The 23,146-nt window shown below is 44.2% G+C and overlaps 1 protein-coding gene across 3 annotated transcripts in view; it reads left to right on the forward strand.

Annotated features, from left to right (window-relative positions):
- The window catches only part of LOC143362078 (retina and anterior neural fold homeobox protein 2), a 55,424-nt gene that overhangs the window by 13,276 nt on the left and 19,002 nt on the right, over window positions 1-23,146 (forward strand). For all 3 annotated transcript variants that reach the window (XM_076801917.1, XM_076801918.1, XM_076801919.1), the window contains exon 2: window positions 11,335-11,567. In XM_076801917.1, coding sequence (XP_076658032.1) covers window positions 11,335-11,567 — 233 coding nt within the window. The remainder of the gene's footprint in view (window positions 1-11,334; window positions 11,568-23,146) is intronic.

Here is a 23,146-nt window from a genome sequence, read left to right on the forward strand (position 1 = left end):
CGCAAACATTTTTAACGCTAACTTAACTCCGCGCGATCTAATTTCGATTAAATAGATTCCCGAAGATAATGCATTTCTGAGTGATTCGATGGGAAGATGTGCTTGACAAGGGAACGCTTTGAGGTTCAATTTTACTTCCGGCGACGCGACTCGCGTCAGTTCATTTTTCAGCCGGCAAGTCAGCGCTGGCTAACTTCCATCGCGACGTTGTAAATGGCTTTACATCGAGTCTCGGTATAATCCGGTGTAAAACAATTTGAACTTTAATCTCGGCGCTTTCAATTTTCCCCACGTTCTCGTTAGGGCGACATATTCCTTCACGGTGGGTCTGAGAAAAAGAGCCTTGGAAAAAGAATGGGGCAACAACGGTGTGCCGTGACACTCGGGGACACGCGCGCGCGCGCGAGTACGTGTGCGTGTGTGTGCGTTGGTCCGCGTTCTTTGCCGCCGTCGAGATTATAATTCGCGGCGTCGCGTCGCCTTCATTATAATAGTAATCAACGCGGGCCGCCCCTCGTTATCGTTACTACTTAATAATTTAATTGTTCGGTAGCGTGCAGCCTTTATTGGGATATCTACGGCTGCATCGTGCGACGACGGTCGATCGTCGTTGTGTGGGTCTGCTCGTGGCCGCGCGACCGCTGTTTTACAAACGGGCTCCCCGCAGGAAGCCTCCGAGGTGCCACGGGAAAATTCAATTCGAGCGAACATCTCGAAACAGACGATAACGACACAGTGATTTTCTCTGTATATGTCGCCAAGATCTGGATGGTAAACGTCGCGGAATTATCCCCACTACTACACCCCGCGAGGGGCCGCGAAGCTCTGAGACCAATTCCAGCCGGAAATTGATCGAATAGAAAATTTTTGAAGAATTGCAAGAATTAAATTTAATTTCAAATTAAATAATGAAAGTGTTTTCGAACTGGGGCCGAGACAGGAACGTGTAGGATAATCGAAGCGGACAGTGCGCTAAATAATTATGTGAACAGACCTGGTACGAGGCTGGACACACATATTTCAGATTGACACTGTTGAATTAAAAAAAGAAAAAGACCAGCAGAGATTGCACGATATCGATTAAACATCAGGTTTCCCCATAAAACCGATAGATATCCTAATACTTGTGGACGAGGGCTGTATATCCGCCGGTATAATAAAAACACTGGTTGAATGCGGGGGTGGGCGGGTGTGGCGGGGACGGATAGGGGGTGGAAACACTTCTCGTGGATCGATACGTGCGTCAGATTAAAGAGCGCGACAGGTGACAGTGGCTTTTACGAAGAAATTTCCGTCGAAACTTTGTGCCGCGCAAAGTGGCCATTGCGTTTCGTTCCGGAGATAAAAACCACAGAGAAAGAAGGGGGTGGGGATCGGGGGTGGGACGAGCAGAAGAAGTCCAGAGACAGGAGAAAATAAAAATCGAATAGAACGGGGGAGTGAGAGAGAAAGGGAGAAAGAGAGAGGGAGAGAAAGAGAGAGAGAGAGAGGACACGACAGCGAGACGCACCGGTGACGGTCCACGAGAAGACAAATTCTGTAATCCTCTTTGGTCGGCGAGCTAAGCCCTCTGTGTGACGGCGCATACCCTCTTCTTTCTCTTATTTCCTCCTCTCGTTTTGCCTTTCCTTGTCCCTCCCTGTCCTCCCACGCCGATCAAGGAAATTAAGTTTCGAATCGACAGCCGTGCTTAAGTATAAACGACCGAGCGACATCGAACAACGTCGCGGAGGGGAAACAGGAATTTATTGGCCATTGGGTGCAATGGATCATGCTCGTCGGTAAAACACAGCCCCGTGCTAACTCTTGTCTCCACCGATCCATATCCTCTCGTGCGAGGATTAGGTGTCGAAAATCAAATTCCTAAATCTGTGACTTCACGGTCACAGTAATCAACCCCTCGCCCTACAATATCCAGTCAGACTCGTGATCAAGATTCTGGACAAAGTCTAACAAATATGCGTGTTATTAATTTCCTTTAAAACGGAATAAAATTTTATTTTGTTGTAGTTGATGTATATATCCTTTCGAGAAAACTTCAACATTCTTTTTCCATGAAATTCTGCCCGATGAAGAGTTTCTAATCACAAAACAAATAGTAGTGCAAGGGGTTAATACTGCTTTGTCAATCCAGAAGAAAAATCCATTGCACCCCCCGTCTTCTAAACATTAAACGCCTTTTAAAACGAATCGAGCACTTGAATTGGTAACACAGTCCACACATGATTTTCATGAAAAATAATTTTCGTAAAAAGCGTTTAAGCTCCCTACAATTCCACGGAACGAGAACTGCAATATTTTCTTAAATTAACACTTACACGCCTTCTGATGGGAGTCTTTCAACTCGAAAAAGGCTTGAATAAAATTAAAAACCTGGTTTCCATTCTCCTATTTCGCTAAAAATTCCTTTTTCCGCGAGGTTCCTCTGTTTACAATGGATCCGAGAACAGTGGTTGAAAAGTAGAACGTACATGAACGCAATGGTGATCTTTTTTCCAGTATGAATTTGCGAATCTTCATCTATCTCAAAGATTACTCTAGAAAAAATTGAAATTAAAATTAAGACCGAAATTAAAATGCAGGCTATCGACAATATTACTCCCCTGGAAATGACTATTATCATCTCCTCGGAGACGCGAGGAACACATTAGCCGGACAACGCGCTCAATGATTTGTCGATGATTTCTATCGTGGAAGCTGGAAAACTGTCGGTAACGAGCCTCATTCGATTATCGAACGTCTGAACTCGTTCGCGACTCGGTCTGACGAGTTCTCGCGGCTCGTCGCAATGTGTTTCCGTTGATCGGACGTCAGACGGTTAATTCAACGTTCGCAGAAATCAAATTCGGTCGACTGGTTAGCCGCGCATGCATTAAACGGATCGCGGCCGAAGGAACAGACAAGCGGACGAAACAGGTGACGACAGTCGACCGGTTTATAAATAAGTTTAACGGTAATCGAAACACGGTACCTCATTAAACGAGTCTACGGCTCGGTAACGCGTACACGCAATTATTTCGGGAGGAATTAACGAATTAATCGTCAACGAAATCGATCGGCGAAATATCAACATTAATATCCAGATACGAACTCCGTCGCTTCAATTAAGCTTTAATCGAGAGCGCAATCTTTTCGAGGCGCGGAACGCCGCTCGAATTTCTTGCCAGGTGCGGTGGGTCCTTGATCATATCTTCATTGAAATTATAATTTTTCTGCCAGTTACAAAGACGAGAATTTGATTATGGTAATTCTCGTTTCACTGGGAGATCTGTTGTCTGCAGCTACTTTCCAAAAATTTTATTCCAACACTTGCCTCGCACTTTTATCATCGGACATTCTCATAAATAAGGAATCGAAATTGTGCGATGAAACTAATTTAAAAAGTGTCATTCTTATCTCTGACACTTTCATTATTAATGAGACAGTTTACCAGGTCGGTTATTTATGTCCGAGATATTTTCTGGATTAAAAAAGTGAAACGGTGAAATAGCGACGGGGAAAAAATTGAATAAATCCATATTATCATTTCTCGCGAATATTTCACGAATATTTCCGATGTGCTTACGTTGCCGAGCAGCCGAAGGAACAAAATTGCTTCCGAAAGTTGTCGCTTCGAAGGGTCATCGCGCCGGGACTTGGATTTCACGTCTCACTGGCGCAAACGTTCGCCGAAAGCGGTTCAATTTCGGGAAAACAGATTGTCGCCGGCATTTCGCGTCCACGGAAGAAGGGAACCGATGGTATCGCGACAATGTAAACGGTCCTAGCCCGTTCGAGCTACTTAAGAGATTGACACGGGAAGATAGTATAATGGACGAAGCGGCCGGGAGAGGAATCGTGGCCTTCTGGATCGAGCACCGGCTCTAATGGGCCAACACTGATCGCTGATAAATCTCAAAACACCACGGGGCCTCCTTTTCATTCTTCCCCCGCGGCATTAAGCCGGTCAAAGAGTCGATTATGCTCGATAATGAAATCGTGTTAATGCTCGCGACCGTGGATCTTCTCGTTCGATTCTTGGCGGGGCGAAATTTCTAAAAATAAACACGGCAACCTAATTTCCAATTAAGTCCGTTGATCGAAGACATCCGCAGTGGGAACAAATAGCCAAATTGGTCTCGATCCTGATCTGAGGATCGTATAACGATTACACTCAATTTTGAATCATTAAGACAAGGGAGCATATCCAAATTATACGAGCCAGATTTTTATAATATTGGACACGCATGTTTCCTTATCAGCTATAACGCAAATCGCAGCCGTGATAACATCCCTCAAAACTGGGGGGTGGAAACCTGCTGTATAAACACATGTGAATTAATGTAATGATACATATATGAATTACACGATTTTGATGAATCTCCCGGGACAGAGCGTTCATCGAACTATTCGACTATTTCTCATCGACTATAGTTTATAACGAAGCCGTGGTAACAGCCTTTGAAATAGGGGTGTAGGAAAGAATTTTTTTTTTGTAGATTGTTCGTTTTCGAACGCAGAATTTAATCGTAAATTCGGAGAGAATGCATGTTTTTGTAAATAATATGTCAGAAATTCGAGTTTTTCTTTTTCCGGATGAAGATGAATTTCCAAGCGATATATGAACGTTATTGGGCGCCATTAGCGAGTTTTGCTTGCGAGGCTAACATTGTCAAGTCGAGAGGCGTTGCAGTGTTCCCCGCCATTAACACCGATTTCCAATTACACCGTGAAAACTTTCACTTTGCGACGCGGTGTCGCCTTTAATCCACGAAAACTCGAGCCACTTGGAGCGATACACTCGGTGATCTCGATATAACGCAACAGCGACGGCGCACCACCACTCTGCACCTGCCCCGTAGAATTTAATCACGATGGTTACTCTGTCCGACCGAAACCAATTATTGCGCAGACGTACTCACACACCCGGAGCCCGCTTACACCGCCCAGTTATGCGGACGTTCTATATGCACCTACACAAACCGCCATAACCCGCTACGAATATAATATACCCACATTAATTTTACTCCGAACGCATGCAATTCCCCGCGTTTATCCGCGCCGAAACTCCCCGGAATTGTTGACGGTTTCTTACTTCCGTTTCTGCTCGCGGATAACTGTCACAAGCGTTTCTCCAAGCTGTGCGGAAAATTACACATTTTGTATCGGTCCTTAAATATTTTTTGTTTTGCTTTGATTTTGTTAGCCTTCGACGGCTCGTGTACATCGGTCCAACTCCAATTCGTTAGCAATTTCGCGGGGACAAGTTTCACTCCGAGAAAAGCGTATTTGTTATACTTTTAACTATCAAATCGATACGGCAACACACTTCCATACGATTCGAGGACCTCAGTCGACAAAATACTGTGAAACAAATCTCTTCGAATGAAGTTAAAATAGTGCTTGTAACAACGGAATGGAAACATTTGGTTCCTGAAAGGACACGTCTGTTAGAGGAAGAGAAACACAATGATTTCCTGTGAAGTATTTATTAGAACTGGACCGTGGATGTTCAGTGAATGGGATTCTGAGAATGAAATATTATTTTCGTTTGGTAGTGTTCCGGTATATTTACGTTTCAAGCGACACGAGTGATTGACCAGGGAAAATAATAGAAGACGTTCGAACAGTTTTGGACATGTTCTCCGGAATATCAGTAGCGTTTATAAACGGTAACAATTTCGTGGCCGTTTCGAACACAGACTTCCGGCCCAATTGGCATCGTGCGCGATGATAGACGCGCGTCAGAAATTGAATTACCACGGGAAACCTTCACCCGGAAATGGCGGAGTTCGTGTCAGCAACTCGATCTCGCGTAATTGATCAAAAAGTTATGCTGCTCGAATAAAACGATCCGCGATTCGGAACTGGTACTCGTTTCCGTGCCTTTCCGACCGTTCCTCGAAATACGTTTGATCAAACGTTTAATAAACCAAATAACATCTGTCAACAAGATGTAGATCTTTTTAGAAAACTACTGTGCGAACACTTATGCAAAAATAGTGAGACAAGCTCCATGTAGTAGAGCACAGTTTCGGGTCGTTCTTCATCTAGGAAATCCGCGATACAGTTACCTGCAACACAGAGTGGTCGCGCCCGGTCTCACAGACCGACTTTATTTACTCATAACCGAAGGAGAGATTGTTTATTCATGAATATGTAATAATTTCCATTATTGTACTTCTTATCAAGGATACACATTTGTATAATATATTGTAAGAAAATGTACCGTGTTGCTAATGACCTTTGATGTTGAAGCAACATTAAACAATTAAATTATATATATATATTCCTTCTGAATTAAAAACAACGCATTATATGTGTCCTCTTATTTGAACCCAGTGACATTTTTAGTGAGAAATAAGGTTTGTGATGTCAAGACCACTGGCGTTACGAAAATTCGCGCGACCACTCTAGGGTTAATTGCTCCGTGTGCACACAATTTTTGTCTTGTCTTAATGACTCCACGGGTTGGCCCAAAATCCGCTAGACCATTTAAAAATGGGATGAGCATTTGTTCTTTTATAAACGAATTCTCATCTTCGAAGAAATTTTAAAATCTTGCCAGCGACATATATCGTCCAGGAGTTACTATTATCTTCCATATTATGTTTACATTCCTCGGCGTCCGAGGCCTCTCGATCTTCGGGGCCCCTCACGGGGTATACCCCGCGGTAGTGGGGATAGTTCTGCGACCTTTATCAGCCAAGTATTTACGACATATATCGAGAAATAGCTCTAAATCATTTTATAGCACATATTACTTTTTACTAGAGACGTGTGTATATCCAACAGTATCAAATAGTGAGGGCAATATCTTTTGGTCACTTTGCCTTGTAAAAATGATAGGGTTGAATTCGAAGACCAGTGGCCCAATTATTGTTGAAGGATGAGAACCGGTTCCGAGGATGCTGTCGCTGGAGACGTACCTTTGAATGGTAGACGATCGTTCGAGCCCCGAAACAGAAGTTCGTCTCTGTGTGCTGAGGGGGCTGGGAACACCCTGAGGAATAAGGGTGCGGAACCGTGTCTGGTAGCGTGGGTGCGCTTAAGCCGGAGGAGGCGAAGGAGCGTACCCCGGAGCGAAGGAGGACGACGGTGTTGGCACTCTCGGGGGCCATTATTGATTGTTGTTGATAATTAGCCGGTACAGGCGCGTCAATCACGAGGCAAGGCGAGGTTATTAGGCTGTTGGTTAGCACCGGGCCGATACCGCACACAGGCACAGCACAGGATACGTGCTCGTTGCGCAGCTGTCCGTGTGTGCTCGGGAACGCCGCCGCCATTGAGCCACCCGATTACCCCCCACAATTCGATCTAATGCGCTACGCTGCGACGCGAGAGAAGGTTAATTATGCAGTTAATGAGAGCCTGAATATATATACCCTACGGGGTGTCGGGACCCATTCGAGAAAAGAGAATCATTCGGCGCTCCGACGGATTTGATTGTTGGATTTGGTTATGGATCGTCAGCGCCGGAAAACGATCTTCGATTGCACTTCCGCTTCGAATCAACCGCGATCCACTCGCATTTTACATGCTCTTGAAACGATGGATATACGCCGTGTACCTCGAATTCTGCACACCCAAACGCTTAAAACATGACGTATCTAAATTCGACTTCATCGTGGCTGATGCTTCTTCTCATTTATTCTCCGGATTTATCGATCGTTCGAGCATAAATTCGAGTCTCCTTTGAAACGAAAATGGATCTGTCGTAAAGTCCGTTCTTCGAGCTTCAATTTGAGCCCTCGAAAGTTCAAAAATTTCCACGGTAACACATTTTAAAATCGACTTGAGGTAACCTCTTACAATCAGAGTTCCAGCAGTCTTCTTCGAGCCAACGATTGGAGTTCATCGATTTCTTAACATGAACTTTAATTTCGTCGTAAGGTGCGTTCCGCCATGTTTAATGCGAGACCTGAAGTGTTCGAAAATTCCAAACAGGAAGATTAGATTTCACGAAGCAGCCAAATGCTAGTTGTCAAAAATGATGAGGGCTACGTCTGGGTTACGAAAAATGTATTGTTCAGTTGTTTAAACTGCCGCACTGTAGTAATGCAAATTTCACAGACAGCTGGTAAAATGTATTTTTTCGCGCCGCCTTGTTACCTCGTTCCAGCCTGTTAAAAAACCGTCGACTCGTTACGTGCCACGTTTCACAAGTACGTTAATAAAATATTATCTGTGGGGCGGCGGAAGAAAGTGTTTATTAGCTGCGATAGTGGGGTGAACGATCGCCAATTGCTCGCGCGACCTTGCAAAATCAATTTCTTCCCCGATTACGGTGTTCATGTTCTTGGACACTGTAATAAGAACGGATAATGGGAAGGTGGCGTAATTTACATGGAGAATGACCATGTAATTGTTGGTCGGAAGTACAAGTTACGTGGTCACCTGCTGAAATTTACGTGCACAACGACGGCGAAATGTTGCGGCGATCTTTTTATCGATACCCGATAAATCCGTAAAAACTTTAAACAATCGAATTCAACATGCACTATGTTCCAGATCGCTTTACTTAACCCTTTCAAGTTTATATTTTATCATGTGACCATTTATATGCAAGGATAAACAGTTCAAGACTCCAAATGCAAGAAATTCGAGTTGAAAGTGAAACGAGGATTGTGCACATTTTTTTGTCTGGTGCGAATTGTTTTAATAATTTCGTAATTGACAGTTTCGGGTTTATGTTTAATCTATATGACCAGGTATCTGTAAAAATAAGCAGTTCAGGTTTCCAAATGCAAAGAATTCGAGTGGGAAGGGTTAATGAGTGAAACGAGGGTTGTGCGAATTTTTTTGTCTGTTGCGAATTGTTTTAATAATTTCGTAATTGACAGTTTCGGGTTTATGTTTAATCTATATGACCAGGTATCTGTGAAAATAAGCAGTTCAGGTTTCCAAATGCAAAGAATTCGAGTGGGAAGGGTTAATGAGTGAAACGAGGGTTGTGCGAATTTTTTTGTCTGGTGCGAATTGTTTTAATAATTTCGTAATTGACAGTTTCGGGTTTATGTTTAATCCATATGACCAGGTATCTGTAAAAATAAGCAGTTCAGGTTTCCAAATGCAAAGAATTCGAGTGGGAAGGGTTAATGAGTGAAACGTGGGTTGTGCGAATTTTTTTGTCTGTTGCGAATTGTTTTAATAATTTCGTAATTGACAGTTTCGGGTTTATGTTTAATCTATATGACCAGGTATCTGTGAAAATAAGCAGTTCAGGTCCCCAAATGCAAAGAATTCGAGTGGGAAGGGTTAATGAGTGAAACGAGGGTTGAGCGAATCTTTTTGTCCGGTGCGAATTGTTTTAATGATTTCGTGAATGAAATCCTGCGACGTCGCTCGATCGTATAAGAAACTTGAAAGGGCGAAGCTGGAAATTGCTCCATTTTGACGGACGGAACCGAGTCGTTTAATTGTCTGTATATCGGCGGATTCGCGACACACCACCCAAAACAACCAAAACCAGAGCGTTCCCTTTTTGCAGGCCACCGCTCAATTTCCGTGGCGTGACACTGAACATCGATCAAATGCTGTTGGAACGGCGATTCCCGCGATAAATTGCCGAATTCCGCGCAACGAAAAATCCACCGACGTTCGGAGTGGCTCGCGAGAAGCTTGCGAATTTGGAAATTTTTCGAGTCACGAATCTTTGCGGATTGGCTTGCACGGCTGGTGAAACTCTGTCAAAAATGAACTCTGCAACGCGGTACACTACATCTTTCTCATGTTTTGAGCTGAGAAATTTTTATAATTTGCAGGTGTCATTTAATGCATAGTTGTAATTATTTTAGAACGAATTTATTTTGTAACGAAGACCGCTATAAAAATGACGAATTTTGTGTGAAGCAGAAAGAGCCGAAACTGACGTCGGTTGGAAATAACCGTGTCGTAACTAGGAACCTTCATCGTTTCTAATTTCGGTTTTACATCAAATTATGCAATGTGAGCTTTATAATGGGATTGTTACTATTTTAAGATAGCATAAGAAGGTAGATACCAGGAAATGGACATTCCTCGTTTGGAAATCAAGGTACAAAGATACCCCGTCAATTCATAAAATGATAGATAGGTGTCACACTTTTTCCTACGACCTAATTGACGTCATCTGTTTCCGAAACGACGCCAAATATGTGCATAATGCATATTTTTGTGCACTTCGGCTTTTAAACTTGTACCGTTTCCGCCATCACACGCGGCGACGGCTCAAGTCAAGTGGGAGGGCCCTCAAACTCAAATTAGAAACAGAAGTTGCAAGAAAACTCTTATAAACTTATTAACAAAAACGAAAGAGGGGTTGAATCCGGCGGTGATCGCGCGTCGCGTCGATGGCCGACAGGAAATCGTGCAAAAATGAATGTTGTATATTTAGTGACACGCACTTCCATTCCATGGCGGAGCCGACAATTAATTATTCGGGTAAGACTCGTTAATGTTCCGTTAACTGCAGTTTGTTGCGTGGATCAATTACAGCCCCAGCAACAGCCACTGCATTACACACCGTATAATGGCGGAAATAATTACAAACCCCGGTGTAAATCAATAATCGTCAAAGAGGTCCACGAGGTTGTGTTAAAAATTGAATGACCCGCGCGAATGGCGGGCTAATAAAAACGTTTGCACTGAATTCGCGGAGAATTTTCACTGTGGAATTGCTGAAATGCTTTCGCGCATTCTTACCAATTTAGCCGGGCTATTTAAAACGGGCGCTCTCGCGATCGCGTAATATTAATAAATAACGATTTTCGATGAAAGAATGGGGTTGAAAATGTTTCTGACTGCTGCAATTTTGCGCGGACTAAATTGGACAATTTCTGCTGCTGGCACAAATGTCCGCGTATATTAAAAATTACACGCGGACGACCAAGAGTACACGGTAGTATCAGAAATTAAATTTTCAATTATTCTACTTATTCGCAATCCACAATAACATTCCCAGACTGAAAAATTGCACCTTTCACTGTACTTGGAAGTTCTGATAATAGAGATACATTCTGGGACGAAATGTTTTACCTCTTTACGTGTGAGCATTCAGAAAATTGGAAAAACATACCGAAGAAGTGTCGATTGTCAAGTATCCTGATTTTACGGAGTTTGCGGCTAATTGTCGCGCACGGGACAAAGGGAAACTCGCGGGGAGAGTGTCGGAAGCGACGGAACCGGATAAATTGACGGGTTCGCGAGATCCAGCTAGCTCGCACGGCTGACGAGCGTTACAACACTTGTAATAGGTCGCATTATACGCGCATAATAGAGGTAATAGCTGGGACTGGATAAATCGATCACCATTACCGTAGCTATTAACCGTAACGACCGTTTCCGAGGAGACCTGACCACTCCCGTGGGTTCCAGGTGAGAACAGCTGCAACTCTACCGGCGGCGGCAGCGACGAGGAACTCGGGACAGGCTGCGGGGACGATCTAAACGGGAACGGCGGCAAGAAGAAGCATCGTCGAAACAGGACGACCTTCACCACCTACCAGCTGCACGAGCTCGAGAGGGCCTTCGAGAAGTCTCATTATCCGGACGTGTACTCCAGGGAAGAACTCGCCATGAAAGTCAATCTTCCGGAAGTGCGCGTCCAGGTAAGTCGCTCGCTACGATTCCACGACTCCTTCGCAAATATTAGGCGATTCCAGAAGTCTTGCTGCTCCTTGCCGCGCTTCCTAAACAATTAACATCCACTTTTCATTTGGGCGGTACAGCGATTTCTCGACATATGACGACAACGCTGGTCTTCCCAGCGTTGTGTATCGTTTTGAGCTTCGGGACCCCTCACAGGATTTACCCCGCGGTAGTGGGGATAACTCCGCGACGTTTATCGTCCATGCCTTGGCGACATATACAGAGAAATCGCTGTGCTTTATAGAAACTTCTCCCTATGTCCTTTAACACGTTCACTGTCTAGGCGTTCAGTCACTAGGCTGTCCCAGTTTAAGTGTCCGCTATTCCTGTTCTTAATTATCAGTCATTATTATTCGTTTCCTGCAAGCTACATCTTTTTCCTATCATTCTAAACGGGGTAAAAGATGAAACAAGAATAATTCTTGATATTTGCTGGACACGTAAACGTTGCGTCATATTTTCGGAACAAATATTTGTCCCCAGATGCAGGATTAATACTCGAAAATATAAAAATGAGCCGTTTAACGTGGAAATGGTGCAAAGCAGTTAATCATTGGATAATAAGGAATTAAGTAAAAGTTCTATAGAACAGGAGAATTCTATAGAATTCTGTGGAAGTCCCGCTAAAATTATATCATTGAATGACGATTGAACCCTTAAGTCGGACAAATATTGACTTACACCACTTTTGGACGAAATGGCTAAAATAAGAACTATACGCACAGGAATCTCAGCGCGTAAATAATAACACAATTTTTCATACCATTTTCTGAAGACCAGTCTAAAAACAAATATATTTCGTCGGAGAGATTTTATTAGGTCGGAATAAAATAGAAATGTCATTGATCGTTATAGTAAGCACTCCACGGCCGCGATAATTGCGCGAAGATTTGCACGGCGCCGATAAATTCGCACCGTAATCAAAGATCGGTCGCGGGAGATTAGGCGGAGAATAATTGTATAACGCAGCCGCGGTTAATCCACGTGGCGTTTTGAAGCCGGTTCAAAGCGGCGTCAACGAAAATTCATACATTTTTAAATAATCGGCCAGGCGGCGGAGTCACGCGACAAACGAGGAATTAACTCGTTAACCCTCACGACACCGCGATCGCATTACCGGGCAACAATGTGGAGCGGGAAGAAACGAGAAAACGGAAGAAAACGAGGACAAAAAAGGACGAGCACAGGCACCCAGTGGCTTGTATCGAGCCGTGTGCTCGACCAACCACCGACAAGCTTTATTAAAAAGCTTGGCGAGCCGCGGCGCTCTTCAAACTTCGCCCACGAATTACGCTCTTTGACGCAGGGCCGGCCACCCGTTTCTCGCGAATCGTGTGCCGTTTTGGTTTCAACCCCCTCGACACTTTTCTCAGATCACCTGTCTGTGATCGGAACGTGCGAAGCAGGACACATCGATATTAACAATGAACCTGCCTAAATTACTGCTTATCGAAAAATAATGCAGGCTGAACCATGGCACCGGGATCAGTTTATAATATTCCGTAATTAGCAGGCCGATTATATTTGAATTTTTATCGCCAAATATACAGAAAGCACAGGATGCGCAATCATGTTCCCTAATGATCGCAAACTCCATCGATTACTCGATATCAGCTCAATCTTTTTCCGTGAATCTTTTGCAATCTTATCTTTAAAAAAGAAAGGGAGGAGGTCGAAGTATCTTCGACCGACGAGGAATAATCGTTGCGTGGGATAATCAGCATGATTCCCAGCGATTCGTGACGCGATCGTTCGACCGATTTATTATCTCCGTTGCCCCCACCCCCGCCATTTTTCTCTCTCTCTCTCTCTCTCTCTCTTCGATGCTAGTATGTCGTGGGCGTGCACGCGCGCGCACAACGAGCGCGGTCCGGGGGTTAATGGTAGCGTTTCCGTGCAAACAATCGGAACAGCAATCGCCGCCTGACGCTGGCCCGACGTATTCAACTAAATTAAATTAATTATGTGCGTGACAGCGATAAAAGCACGCAGTCGCATGCGACGACGCATCGATTAGACTCCCGGGGCCACGAGAGCGTGTACGGTGCACACGCTGCGCCGTAGTTCACCGCGGCCCGGATAATAACCTGCCTGGCTCTCTCTCTCTCTCTCTCTCTCTCTCTCTCTCTCTCTCTCTCTCTCTCTCTCTCTCTCTCGCAGCCTTTACGAGCACCTGCTTTTTTGCCTGTCGAAGCGCGGAATTGATTTTTCACCGGGTTTTTACTTCGCCCGTTCGATTGCCCGGCGACCGGGGAAAACCGTCGACGAATCGACCGGCATCGAGAGGCGATGTTATCGACACGTTAACGTGCCATCCACGGTTCGCGAAATTCTATAAATCACTGGGGTACCCCGTTCGTCGGTTCGACGACGCGTCGACACTTCCGAGGTTTAGAATAAATATCCTTGCTCGCGAGAGTTAACGTAAACGTGCCTTACATCGACCCCTATCCGGTAGTCGGCCTTCTTGAAAATGAATTGCTTAAAAATGAAAGATATCCAAGAAGAAACTTCCATGGATTTGAACGAGCACAATGGTCAGATCATTCCTCACTGCCAATCTGTAGCTCCATGATCTTATACGGAAAGTAGTGTATTAATAATGACAACGCCTAAGATGACTATTATAGATGTCGAACAATCACCCTATCACTTAGTTTTAACCCTTTGCAGTCGAAGCTACTTCAACCCTCGAACTGTAAAGGGGGTCATTCGTGTCCGGACGATTTCATACTACAAAAATAGTTCATTTCGCAGAAATTCGTCGAAAAGTGAATGCAAACACAGTTTACATATAAGGATTTACCGGCAATAATTCCACAGAACTCCGACTAAATTAGTTTCAGACCTAGATGAGCCAACGACAGAACCGTCAACGGTGTCACAAACATATTTCCAACCGCCAGCAGATTAAATTAAAATCTCACAAAATAAATACAACACGGTATCAACTGATTCGAAAACACGTCTTCAGGGGTGTCTCCAAAAGGAACCGGCCGAGGATTAGCAGGCACAGGGTGGGTCGTAGGACGTTTCTGGACGGCGTGAAAGGGATGGAGGTCCGAATCGGAAGTGTTCCCCGCAGAGAGGAGTCTCAATTAAAAATTTAAATTGCGTTTGAAAGCTACCGGAGCGGCGTTGGGTCCCGTTTTTTCAATCTTCTAGAGGGGGTTGTTTCTCGGTCTCTCCTTTCGTTCCACCGGCATCGACTGAGAATCGAGGAGAGCTGTAAGGTCGAGGAAGGGAGCACCGTGCCCCCAAGGTATACCTAATCGCTTAAGCTTATTACCCGAGCAGACTAGGCGAAGGAATCAGCCGCGTTCCTCGCGAAAAGTGAGCGGACAGAGAGAGAGAGAGAGAGAGAGAGAGAGAGGGAGAGGGAGAGAGAGAGCGTGGAGACGAACGGAGAGAAACGCGACTGGATGGAACACGGTTGCGAAACGTGGAGGCGGACGCACGTTCGGTTTCATCATTTTTAATTGATAGCGCACGCCAATCCTATCTGTCGGATTTATTAGGCCGGTCGACGAGATGGTTTTGCGGGAGGGTGGAAGGGGCTGATAGCGAAGGGAAAACGGAGCTTTTATTGGACGGGCCGGGGCTGTTTCGGTGGCAGGGGCACATAGCTCGGCGGTCACATAGCCCGATTGCGACCGGGAAAGCGCGTTTTCCAGGTTTTGCAGCTAGCCTACGCCGCACACGCGACCCCCCCCCCCCCCCCGGATTGATTGCGGAGATTGCCGCTGTTTTCTCGCGATAATCATCGTCCGGCCCACGGAGGTTTTATTGGCCGCGTCCTGCACGCATCCGCCGATATCGAAACGCCGAATTGCTCATTAAGCTCGTTAAGCTTATCGTTAACCTCCTACGAAAGCGCTACCCGCCGCGAAAATGATCCCGCGAAACGTCCAACGATGTCTGCAGAACTACCACGCGGAATACTCAAAGTCGCAAATGCAATCACCAAGCGAATTACTACGGCGTGCGTTAATAATGAAAAATAGTTGTACACGGTGACTCTCCATATTTACGTTCATTTTTAATATAACTCGTGCGATTTTATACGCAATTTCAAAACTGTAAGTCACTTTAGACACGTCTGACAAATACGCGAGAAGAATCGACGAATTGTCGTTTTTAATTGTGCAGCGGAAGTGAGTCAAGTATTATGCTAGAATCTTTCACGTGGCTATTTTCGAGGTGCGTGCGAGCGGTTAAAAGGCAATTTTCACGGTTCGTTATTGGAAGCGCTTGGATCTAATTGGCATTACGAAAGAATTGTAAAAGTACGCGAAAAAGGTGAATGGGTCTCCGGTAATTGGAGCACGGTTCGGCGGTTCTCGCGAGCAAGCTGAATCGTCAATTATTAAATGTTCGCTTCGATTCCTCGACGGTCGAAGCTCGCCGGTTACTATTTTTCTTTTTTTTTTTCTGCTTGCCCGATAACATTTATTTCCTTTCCACGTTTCGTCCGGCGCACGGACATGAAAAGATATATTGAAATTGACAGGAACGAGCTTAATGAAACGTACATATTTCTGCCCGATACGACGGCTTCAAAGGGAGGTTAAATCTTTAATCTATCGCTCGCCGCTTTTCAATCTTTTATTGGTCGGCGACCGGCGGATACGTGCACTCCTCGTCCGTGGCCGAGCCGCGTGCATCGTCGGGACACGACGATTGTTGCGCGTTTAAACATTCCCCCGTCACGCGATACGAAGTTTCACCGAAGAACGGGGAATAAGGCATAACCGACTAATTCGACGATTTGCGCCGAGTGACTAGGCCCCCGATGGGAATCGATACAGGGGTGAGTTTCGTTGGAAACACTTAACGAATTAACTGCGCCGAGAAACACCTGCTGATCGCGACGCCTGAATTTTCTGGGGGAAGTTGCCGGTACACCGGGCGGAATCAGAGTTCGCTGACTACTCGACGCGTTTATGGCAGTCCTGCATTTATTTTTCATCTCGCACTACTTTTTCAAACAGACATCTTACACTACTCTATCGTAACACTAGGTTCACGGACCGCTGAAAGCGAGTATTTCACATTACTTCATAAAAATAAGAACTATTCAAGTTTTTAGCCATTTTTTAAATCGTACGTACCTAAAGAAATAAGTTTGTTGAGTAATTCCACGCGGATGGATCTTCACAATTTCAATAATCGTAAGTTAAAAATATTAGAACCTTGTTATAAAATGTGTTCACAGAATGACGACAAATAAAAATTGTTGAAGACTTTCGGAGGCGGTGTTTAACCTTTTGAGTCGCAGGGGTCTCGCGATAGCGCTTGTCTTTATCGATTGCGAAGAGGCCTAAGCGGCGTGATAACAATGAAATACAAAACGTTTAATTGTATTATTTACATTTAAAAAAGCAGCTACGCGATGTAAGTGCTTTCGACACGAAATCTCGGCAGCGCGATCGCGCTGCTTGGGACTGAAACGGTTAATAAAAGCCAGCAGACCAACATAATAAAGCAAAGCGAAACAACATAATAGTATAATTTCGCGGACCGAAGAGGAAGTCGGTGGCATTTTGCTCGCAGGACCTGTTGGAACTGCAGTTTCCCCGGCGACCGTCGCGAATGGAATCGACAACGGCGGGAAGCATGGCGATGCCAGCGGAAAAAGCGGGCAGATTGATTTTTCGCGGTAGGCCAGCTAATTTGGAATCGAGAAAGAGTGAGAAAGAAAGAGAGAGAGAGAAAGGAGGAGAGGAGAGGAAGAGAGGGGGGGGGGGGGGGGTGAGCGAGCCGGATGGACAATCGTTCCGCGCGCTCGACCGTTCGACGATTGCCAATTGGAAAAATACTCCAATTCGATTACAATTTTTTTTCGAGGCTTTCGCACACCACCACCGGGGAAGGAATTTCAAACCAGTTGCCTACGACGAGAAATACATTTGTCGAGGCTGGATCGGGGGTGGTCGGGAGGGTGGGACGATTGTGAAACTAATATCGAACCTGCAATCGTTTCTAAAAGCTTTTGAGAGCGCAATTTAAAAGCGATCTTCCCTGTTTTCGTTCCATTTAAAAAGAAAGTCCGCGATCCCTGTTTAATACTACGGCCAGCCAATCAGTATGATACACCATCTTGTAACTAAATCTGGTCCGCCATATACTACACCATAGTCAAAAATTCGTCTTCCATCGTGGCACTAATGAGACTTCTCTATATATGTCGCCAAGGCCTGGGTGACAAACGTCGCGGTATTATCCCCGCTATCACGGAGAAGAAGTAAATAAAAATAGAAATTCGAATTCTACATAGAAGTTCTTTTAATCTGCCCACTGCTTTGAACTGCACATTTTTATTATTAGGACCTTGAATAAGTTCTCGCTGTTTCTTTTACAAAATAAAAGCTTTTACCCAATGTCCTTGCTTCTGGATCATTCCTAAAACTTTTAAACGTTATGAAACAGTTGACTCATCTACTTGTAATGTTTTTCCAAGTTCTGCTAGCGTCTGACATCGGTCTTGATCGAGTAATTCCTCCAACTTTTCGTCTTCAAATTTTTTCGGTGCGCCAAAACGTTCTTTATCCTCAAGTTCAAAATCATTATTTTTGAAGCGTCGAAACCAGTCTCTGCATGTCGTATCCGACAAAGCATTGTCACCATAAGTCTCAACAAGAATTCTATGTGCTTCAGCTGCAGATTTCTTTTGAATAAAGTAGTGCAATAAAATTCCCCGCAAATACTCTTTATTTGGTACAAAAGTAGACATTTTCAGAACTAAGAAAAAATTACTTTGTTTACACTAAAGTGAACTACCATACACTGAAATTTAAGGTTAGATACACTACTGCCTTGCATGTGTGTTACCATTCGAAATTCCACGAACGGGGTACTGCTACTGTCATTTTTGAAGAAACAGCGAGAACTTATTCAAGGTCCTAATATAAATGTATAAAACCTGCAGTCTACTTGTAACTGTGCGAATTCCTGACTTGTACGCGTTTATTACGTGATGCTTCATAAGTGCAATGCTGTGGTATATGACTGATGCAATAGAGTTGAAACTTACAGTGCATCGACGCTAATACCGCTTTTATATAACCATCTGTCGCCAGAGATATAGCTCTGTCAAAACAGAAGTTGAAAGACGGTTTCAGCTTACTCTCGACGATAGTGCGGAATTGTTCGCGTCGAACGCGATTGCGCTCACTTGGACGATTCTTGAACGAAGTCTCGCACAGTTTCTGAGCCACGTTCGATGCTAAATTGTCGAATGGAGTTTCGCTTGATTTTTGAAGCACGTGAACGCGTTTGCCGCGTAACGAAGGAGTTGTCAGGCAGGGAAATCATTCTTGCGAGAACGCACGCGGTAAAGGGCCAGGAGAGAGCTTCCTCGCGTTGCTTGACGTTGTGTACTGTCACGTCGACACAGAAATCCCCGACGTAAAGGCAAGAGAAACGCGTGTTCTACCAGCAACTATTTTCTTGCTCGCATACTACGTTAATGAAGTTCTACCAAATTATTCCCCTTGAACCATCAAATCTCGCTTGGTACAATCATCTCGCTATTTTTGGGACTGACAGCACACTTCATCTTTCACACCCTGTACTCGCCCTTACGTTCTTCTTGAGCATATTCGCTCAAAAGGGCTCAGAATTTCAGTTTGCAAACTCTTGATGAACAAACTTGCTTTGTTGTCGTTGTTGCAACACAAGCCACCTTTGTGTAGAAGATGCAGGTACAAATACGTGTGTGCATTTTGTGGATTAATGTTGTTCTATTAATTTTATTCTGGAAATTCTCGACAGTTAAAGAAAAGTTTTATTTCATAATAGTCCCTATTGGTATTTAATTTCGTAAATGGATCAAGCGTTTCTCTGCGATTGCGTACGAAGTAATAGGAATAGAATTGAAGGATAGTGATCGAGAACTGTTGGAGTCAGGTTTTTGATCGCTTTTTCGGTAGCAGCTCGGCGTTTACCGGGACGTTTAGGTCGGTTTTATTAGGGGTACGTACGGGGAGGGGGTGAGGGAAATCGTGATCGTTAGCGCCGACACGAGGCCGGCACGAATCGCAGGTGACTGTCTGGGTTAAGCGCACCTATATCTACGGGGTGTCAAATTAGTCACGCACGCCGCCACCATCCAACCCCCGCCGATCAACCCCCGTAACCATGACTACTGCCGCGAATTTCTCTGTACGGCGACGCCACCTCGCTTCCCGACGCAATTGCGCACGCAATGCGGAAAAACGTGCGGAAATTAGCGTCCGGTGGATCATGCGCGATTCTACGAACAGCTGTCCTTTGCGAACGGTTCGTTCCTTATCTCCTTTCCATCGGGTGTGCTATTTTCTCCGTAAACATTGTTCGACTACGAACAATTAATACGTTCGGCCTGCCAGGCAAGATCTGGTCACTTCAACTCACTGAAATTATTTAGGGAAGAAATTTTTATTTGGTTTCACACAATTAATGCAAGAACTGATTTTATATTGTTTCAAAATCTAATGATTAGTATACTGTGAATATAATACTGAAGAATTTTGATGAGAAGAATTGGCATCCCTTAACATTAAACCTACCGAGCCTTGCCAGAAACTCATCCATGTTGTTTTATAAAAATGACGAGATTGAATTTATTTGGATTTTGTGCGGTTCGTACTATAATACATGCTCTACTAAAAGTATTGATTTAATCGTTTCCCACGAAAACGTCTTTATAATTTCAGTAATTGTAAGATAAAAAATCTGGAGCCCGTCATTTTGACCGGCGCACAATGGGCAATTTGGACCAAATCGGATTCAAAATCAAGGAACTTTCGATAGGAATGAGGTAGAGCGATGAAATTTTTTTTAAATGAAAGCTGCAACTCTGTAGAATATGGGAAAAATAGAAAGATTGTGGTACGAACGTTTTCTAACCTCGAGAAAATTCGTTAAACGCGCAGAAATTCAAGAAAATTTTAGTTTTTCCAATACCACGCGCGGAAAAAAATTTTTTTAACATGCCATACATCATTTCCCATAGATTTTTTCACGCTGATTTCAAATCTGGTCTCAAAATTTGTCTACGACCTCAGGATTTTGCAAAAAATAGATTTTTGTAACAAAAACTAATGAAGTCATTTTTTCGTTGAAACGATTGGATGGTAATAATCTCCCTATTTTTCCCATATTCTACAAAGTTGCAGCTTTCATTTAAAAAAAATTTCATCGCTCTAGCTCATTCCTATCGAAAGTTCCTTGATTTTGAATCCGATTTCGTCCAAATTGACCATTGTGCGGCGATGGTAGATTTAGCGTTAAACAGTATCGTGACAAAAGCACAAAATTTGGAAAAGCACTGGCAGATCAGTGACGCAGATAGAACTACAATTGTCCTATTGAGTAATCGTTTCTCCTCCGTGGGTTTCACAGTGAATTATGTACAGAGGCCCGACGATGGTTCAGGCTGACAGAGTCCCTTCGGCCGCACCCCTCGTGGTCAGCAGACCGAGAACCATAAGCTCGCAATATTAATACCCATATGTGGCACAATAAAACTGTTTAGCAAAGGGCACGCAGTGAGAATTCTCGCACCAGGTCGGCTAATAGTATGTTCGAATGACTAGATCGATCTCGGATATATAAATCAAGATAATATCCCACTGAACGACCGCTATCCTCATCTTATCTCACATTCGGTCGGAATTGAACACACGAACACAGTAACGGGACCGGTAAAATTAACGGATTCCAAATTCATTAATTTACGATCGTTGCACAGACGCATTTATGGAAAAATTATTCCATTTTGTGAGACAGAAAACTTGAACGAACACGTTCTTCTTATTCGTACGAATAGACTGCGGATTTTTATGCAAAATCAAAATTGTTGTGCCGACTACGATAAACCGTGACCAAACAGAGTTTTCTTTCTTCCTTTAACAACGTTAATCAGCTTAAATAAAATTAATGCATCGATGATCTTAAACTCTTTCAAGGGGGATTCTCTTTCGATTGTATTTTCCAGGAGTCAGACATATTAATTGCTTAAAGCGCAACACCAGTCTCTTTCTGAAACAAAGTAGAAACAAATTCCGTCAGTCTAAGCTGAAACCGGGCCGGCGCGAACGCGTTAATAATGATCCGGGCGCTTGGACACATCAGATTCCGATGGTCCAGCACCCTAAGCTTCCTGAAGGCCGTTCGGAGCTCGATATCGCCCCGGAGAAGAAGATGTTCCCGCGGATACAAATGTTATTACACGCTGGCGCCTCTGATCTTCCGCGCGAGCAGCCAATGGGCTTTCTCGGCGGGCCTCCTCCCCCGCGTCGGATCGTTTTTCTTGTGGGTGCGATGTTTCCAGGCGGAAAATAAGATAATGGCCTCGCGCTAGGCGCGAGATCCCCGTCGACGGGGGTGGGGGGTGTTGGCGGGGGATCGTGCAGAAAATGGGGCGGCGGGAAATAGCGAAGATCGTGGGAGCGGGACACCTGCTGCGCGCGAGGGCGTCACGGAGGAGCAGGCCAAGGAAAAAAAATATAACGCGACATGATCGCCGAGGACAGACACGCTTCCAGTCCTGGGACGTGACAAGCTGGCGGAAAAACGTCCTGCGTCTCGCGTGCGGCCTCGATGTGAACGAGTGTCAACGCGGGGGATGAAATCAGTCAGACTACTCCATCGCGAAACCTATCGGGATCGAGGATTTGGACAAGATCCGCCGTCTCGATCAGCGGCGATTGATCGTCCCACTCTCGAGTTGTCACCGGGACGGTCGCCGGTATTTCCGGCTGACGCTCACGGTTTTAGCTACTTCCGCCCGCCGGCTAGCTCCTAATGGAGGCATTTGTTCGAGTAGTTTTGGATGGATCTCATACGGTTTCGTTGTTGAAGTGATTCGTCGTTAAAGTATATTCGATACGTAATTACTTTAACACTAGAACGAGCAATAAATGCGTCTGACGTATATTGCTTTGTAACAGTGACAAGACTGTGCCCATTCAGACTTCGTACAACTTTTATTGTAATATGTGCTTGAATGAAGAGGTTCATTAAAAAATTTCCGATGAAAACATTTTTACAATTTCAGTAATTGTAAAAGAAAAAATTAGGAACCAGTCGTTTTGACTGCTCCGGTCGTTCTAGTGTTAAATAATCTTGTTTCTAAACTCTTCACCATCAGAGAACTTTCAACCCTTAAGACTAGGTTTACGGGACCCGTCAGAATGACGGGTTCTAATATTTTTAATTTACGATTATTGAGATTGTGAAGATCCATCTACGTGGAATTACTCAACAAACTTATTTCCTTAGGTAAATATTATTTAAAAAATGGCTGAAAACTTGGATAGATACATTCTTTTTATTTTTATAAAGTAATGTAAAATACTCACTTTTAATGATCCATAAACCTAGTGTCAACGCTCAGCTGGAGCTACAAGTGTCGACAGTAAGTGATTGTTATTTCCACTTGAAACAAGCAAATTACTGAAAGAAATAAATGTAGAAATATTTCTAATTCCCTTCCGAGGATAAAATTGTAAAGAGCAGCCTCATAAAATAATGAATGGATCGCTGACGGCGTGTT

Source organism: Halictus rubicundus, chromosome 16 (assembly GCF_050948215.1).
Source record: "Halictus rubicundus isolate RS-2024b chromosome 16, iyHalRubi1_principal, whole genome shotgun sequence".
NCBI classification, from domain to species: Eukaryota; Metazoa; Arthropoda; class Insecta; order Hymenoptera; family Halictidae; genus Halictus; species Halictus rubicundus.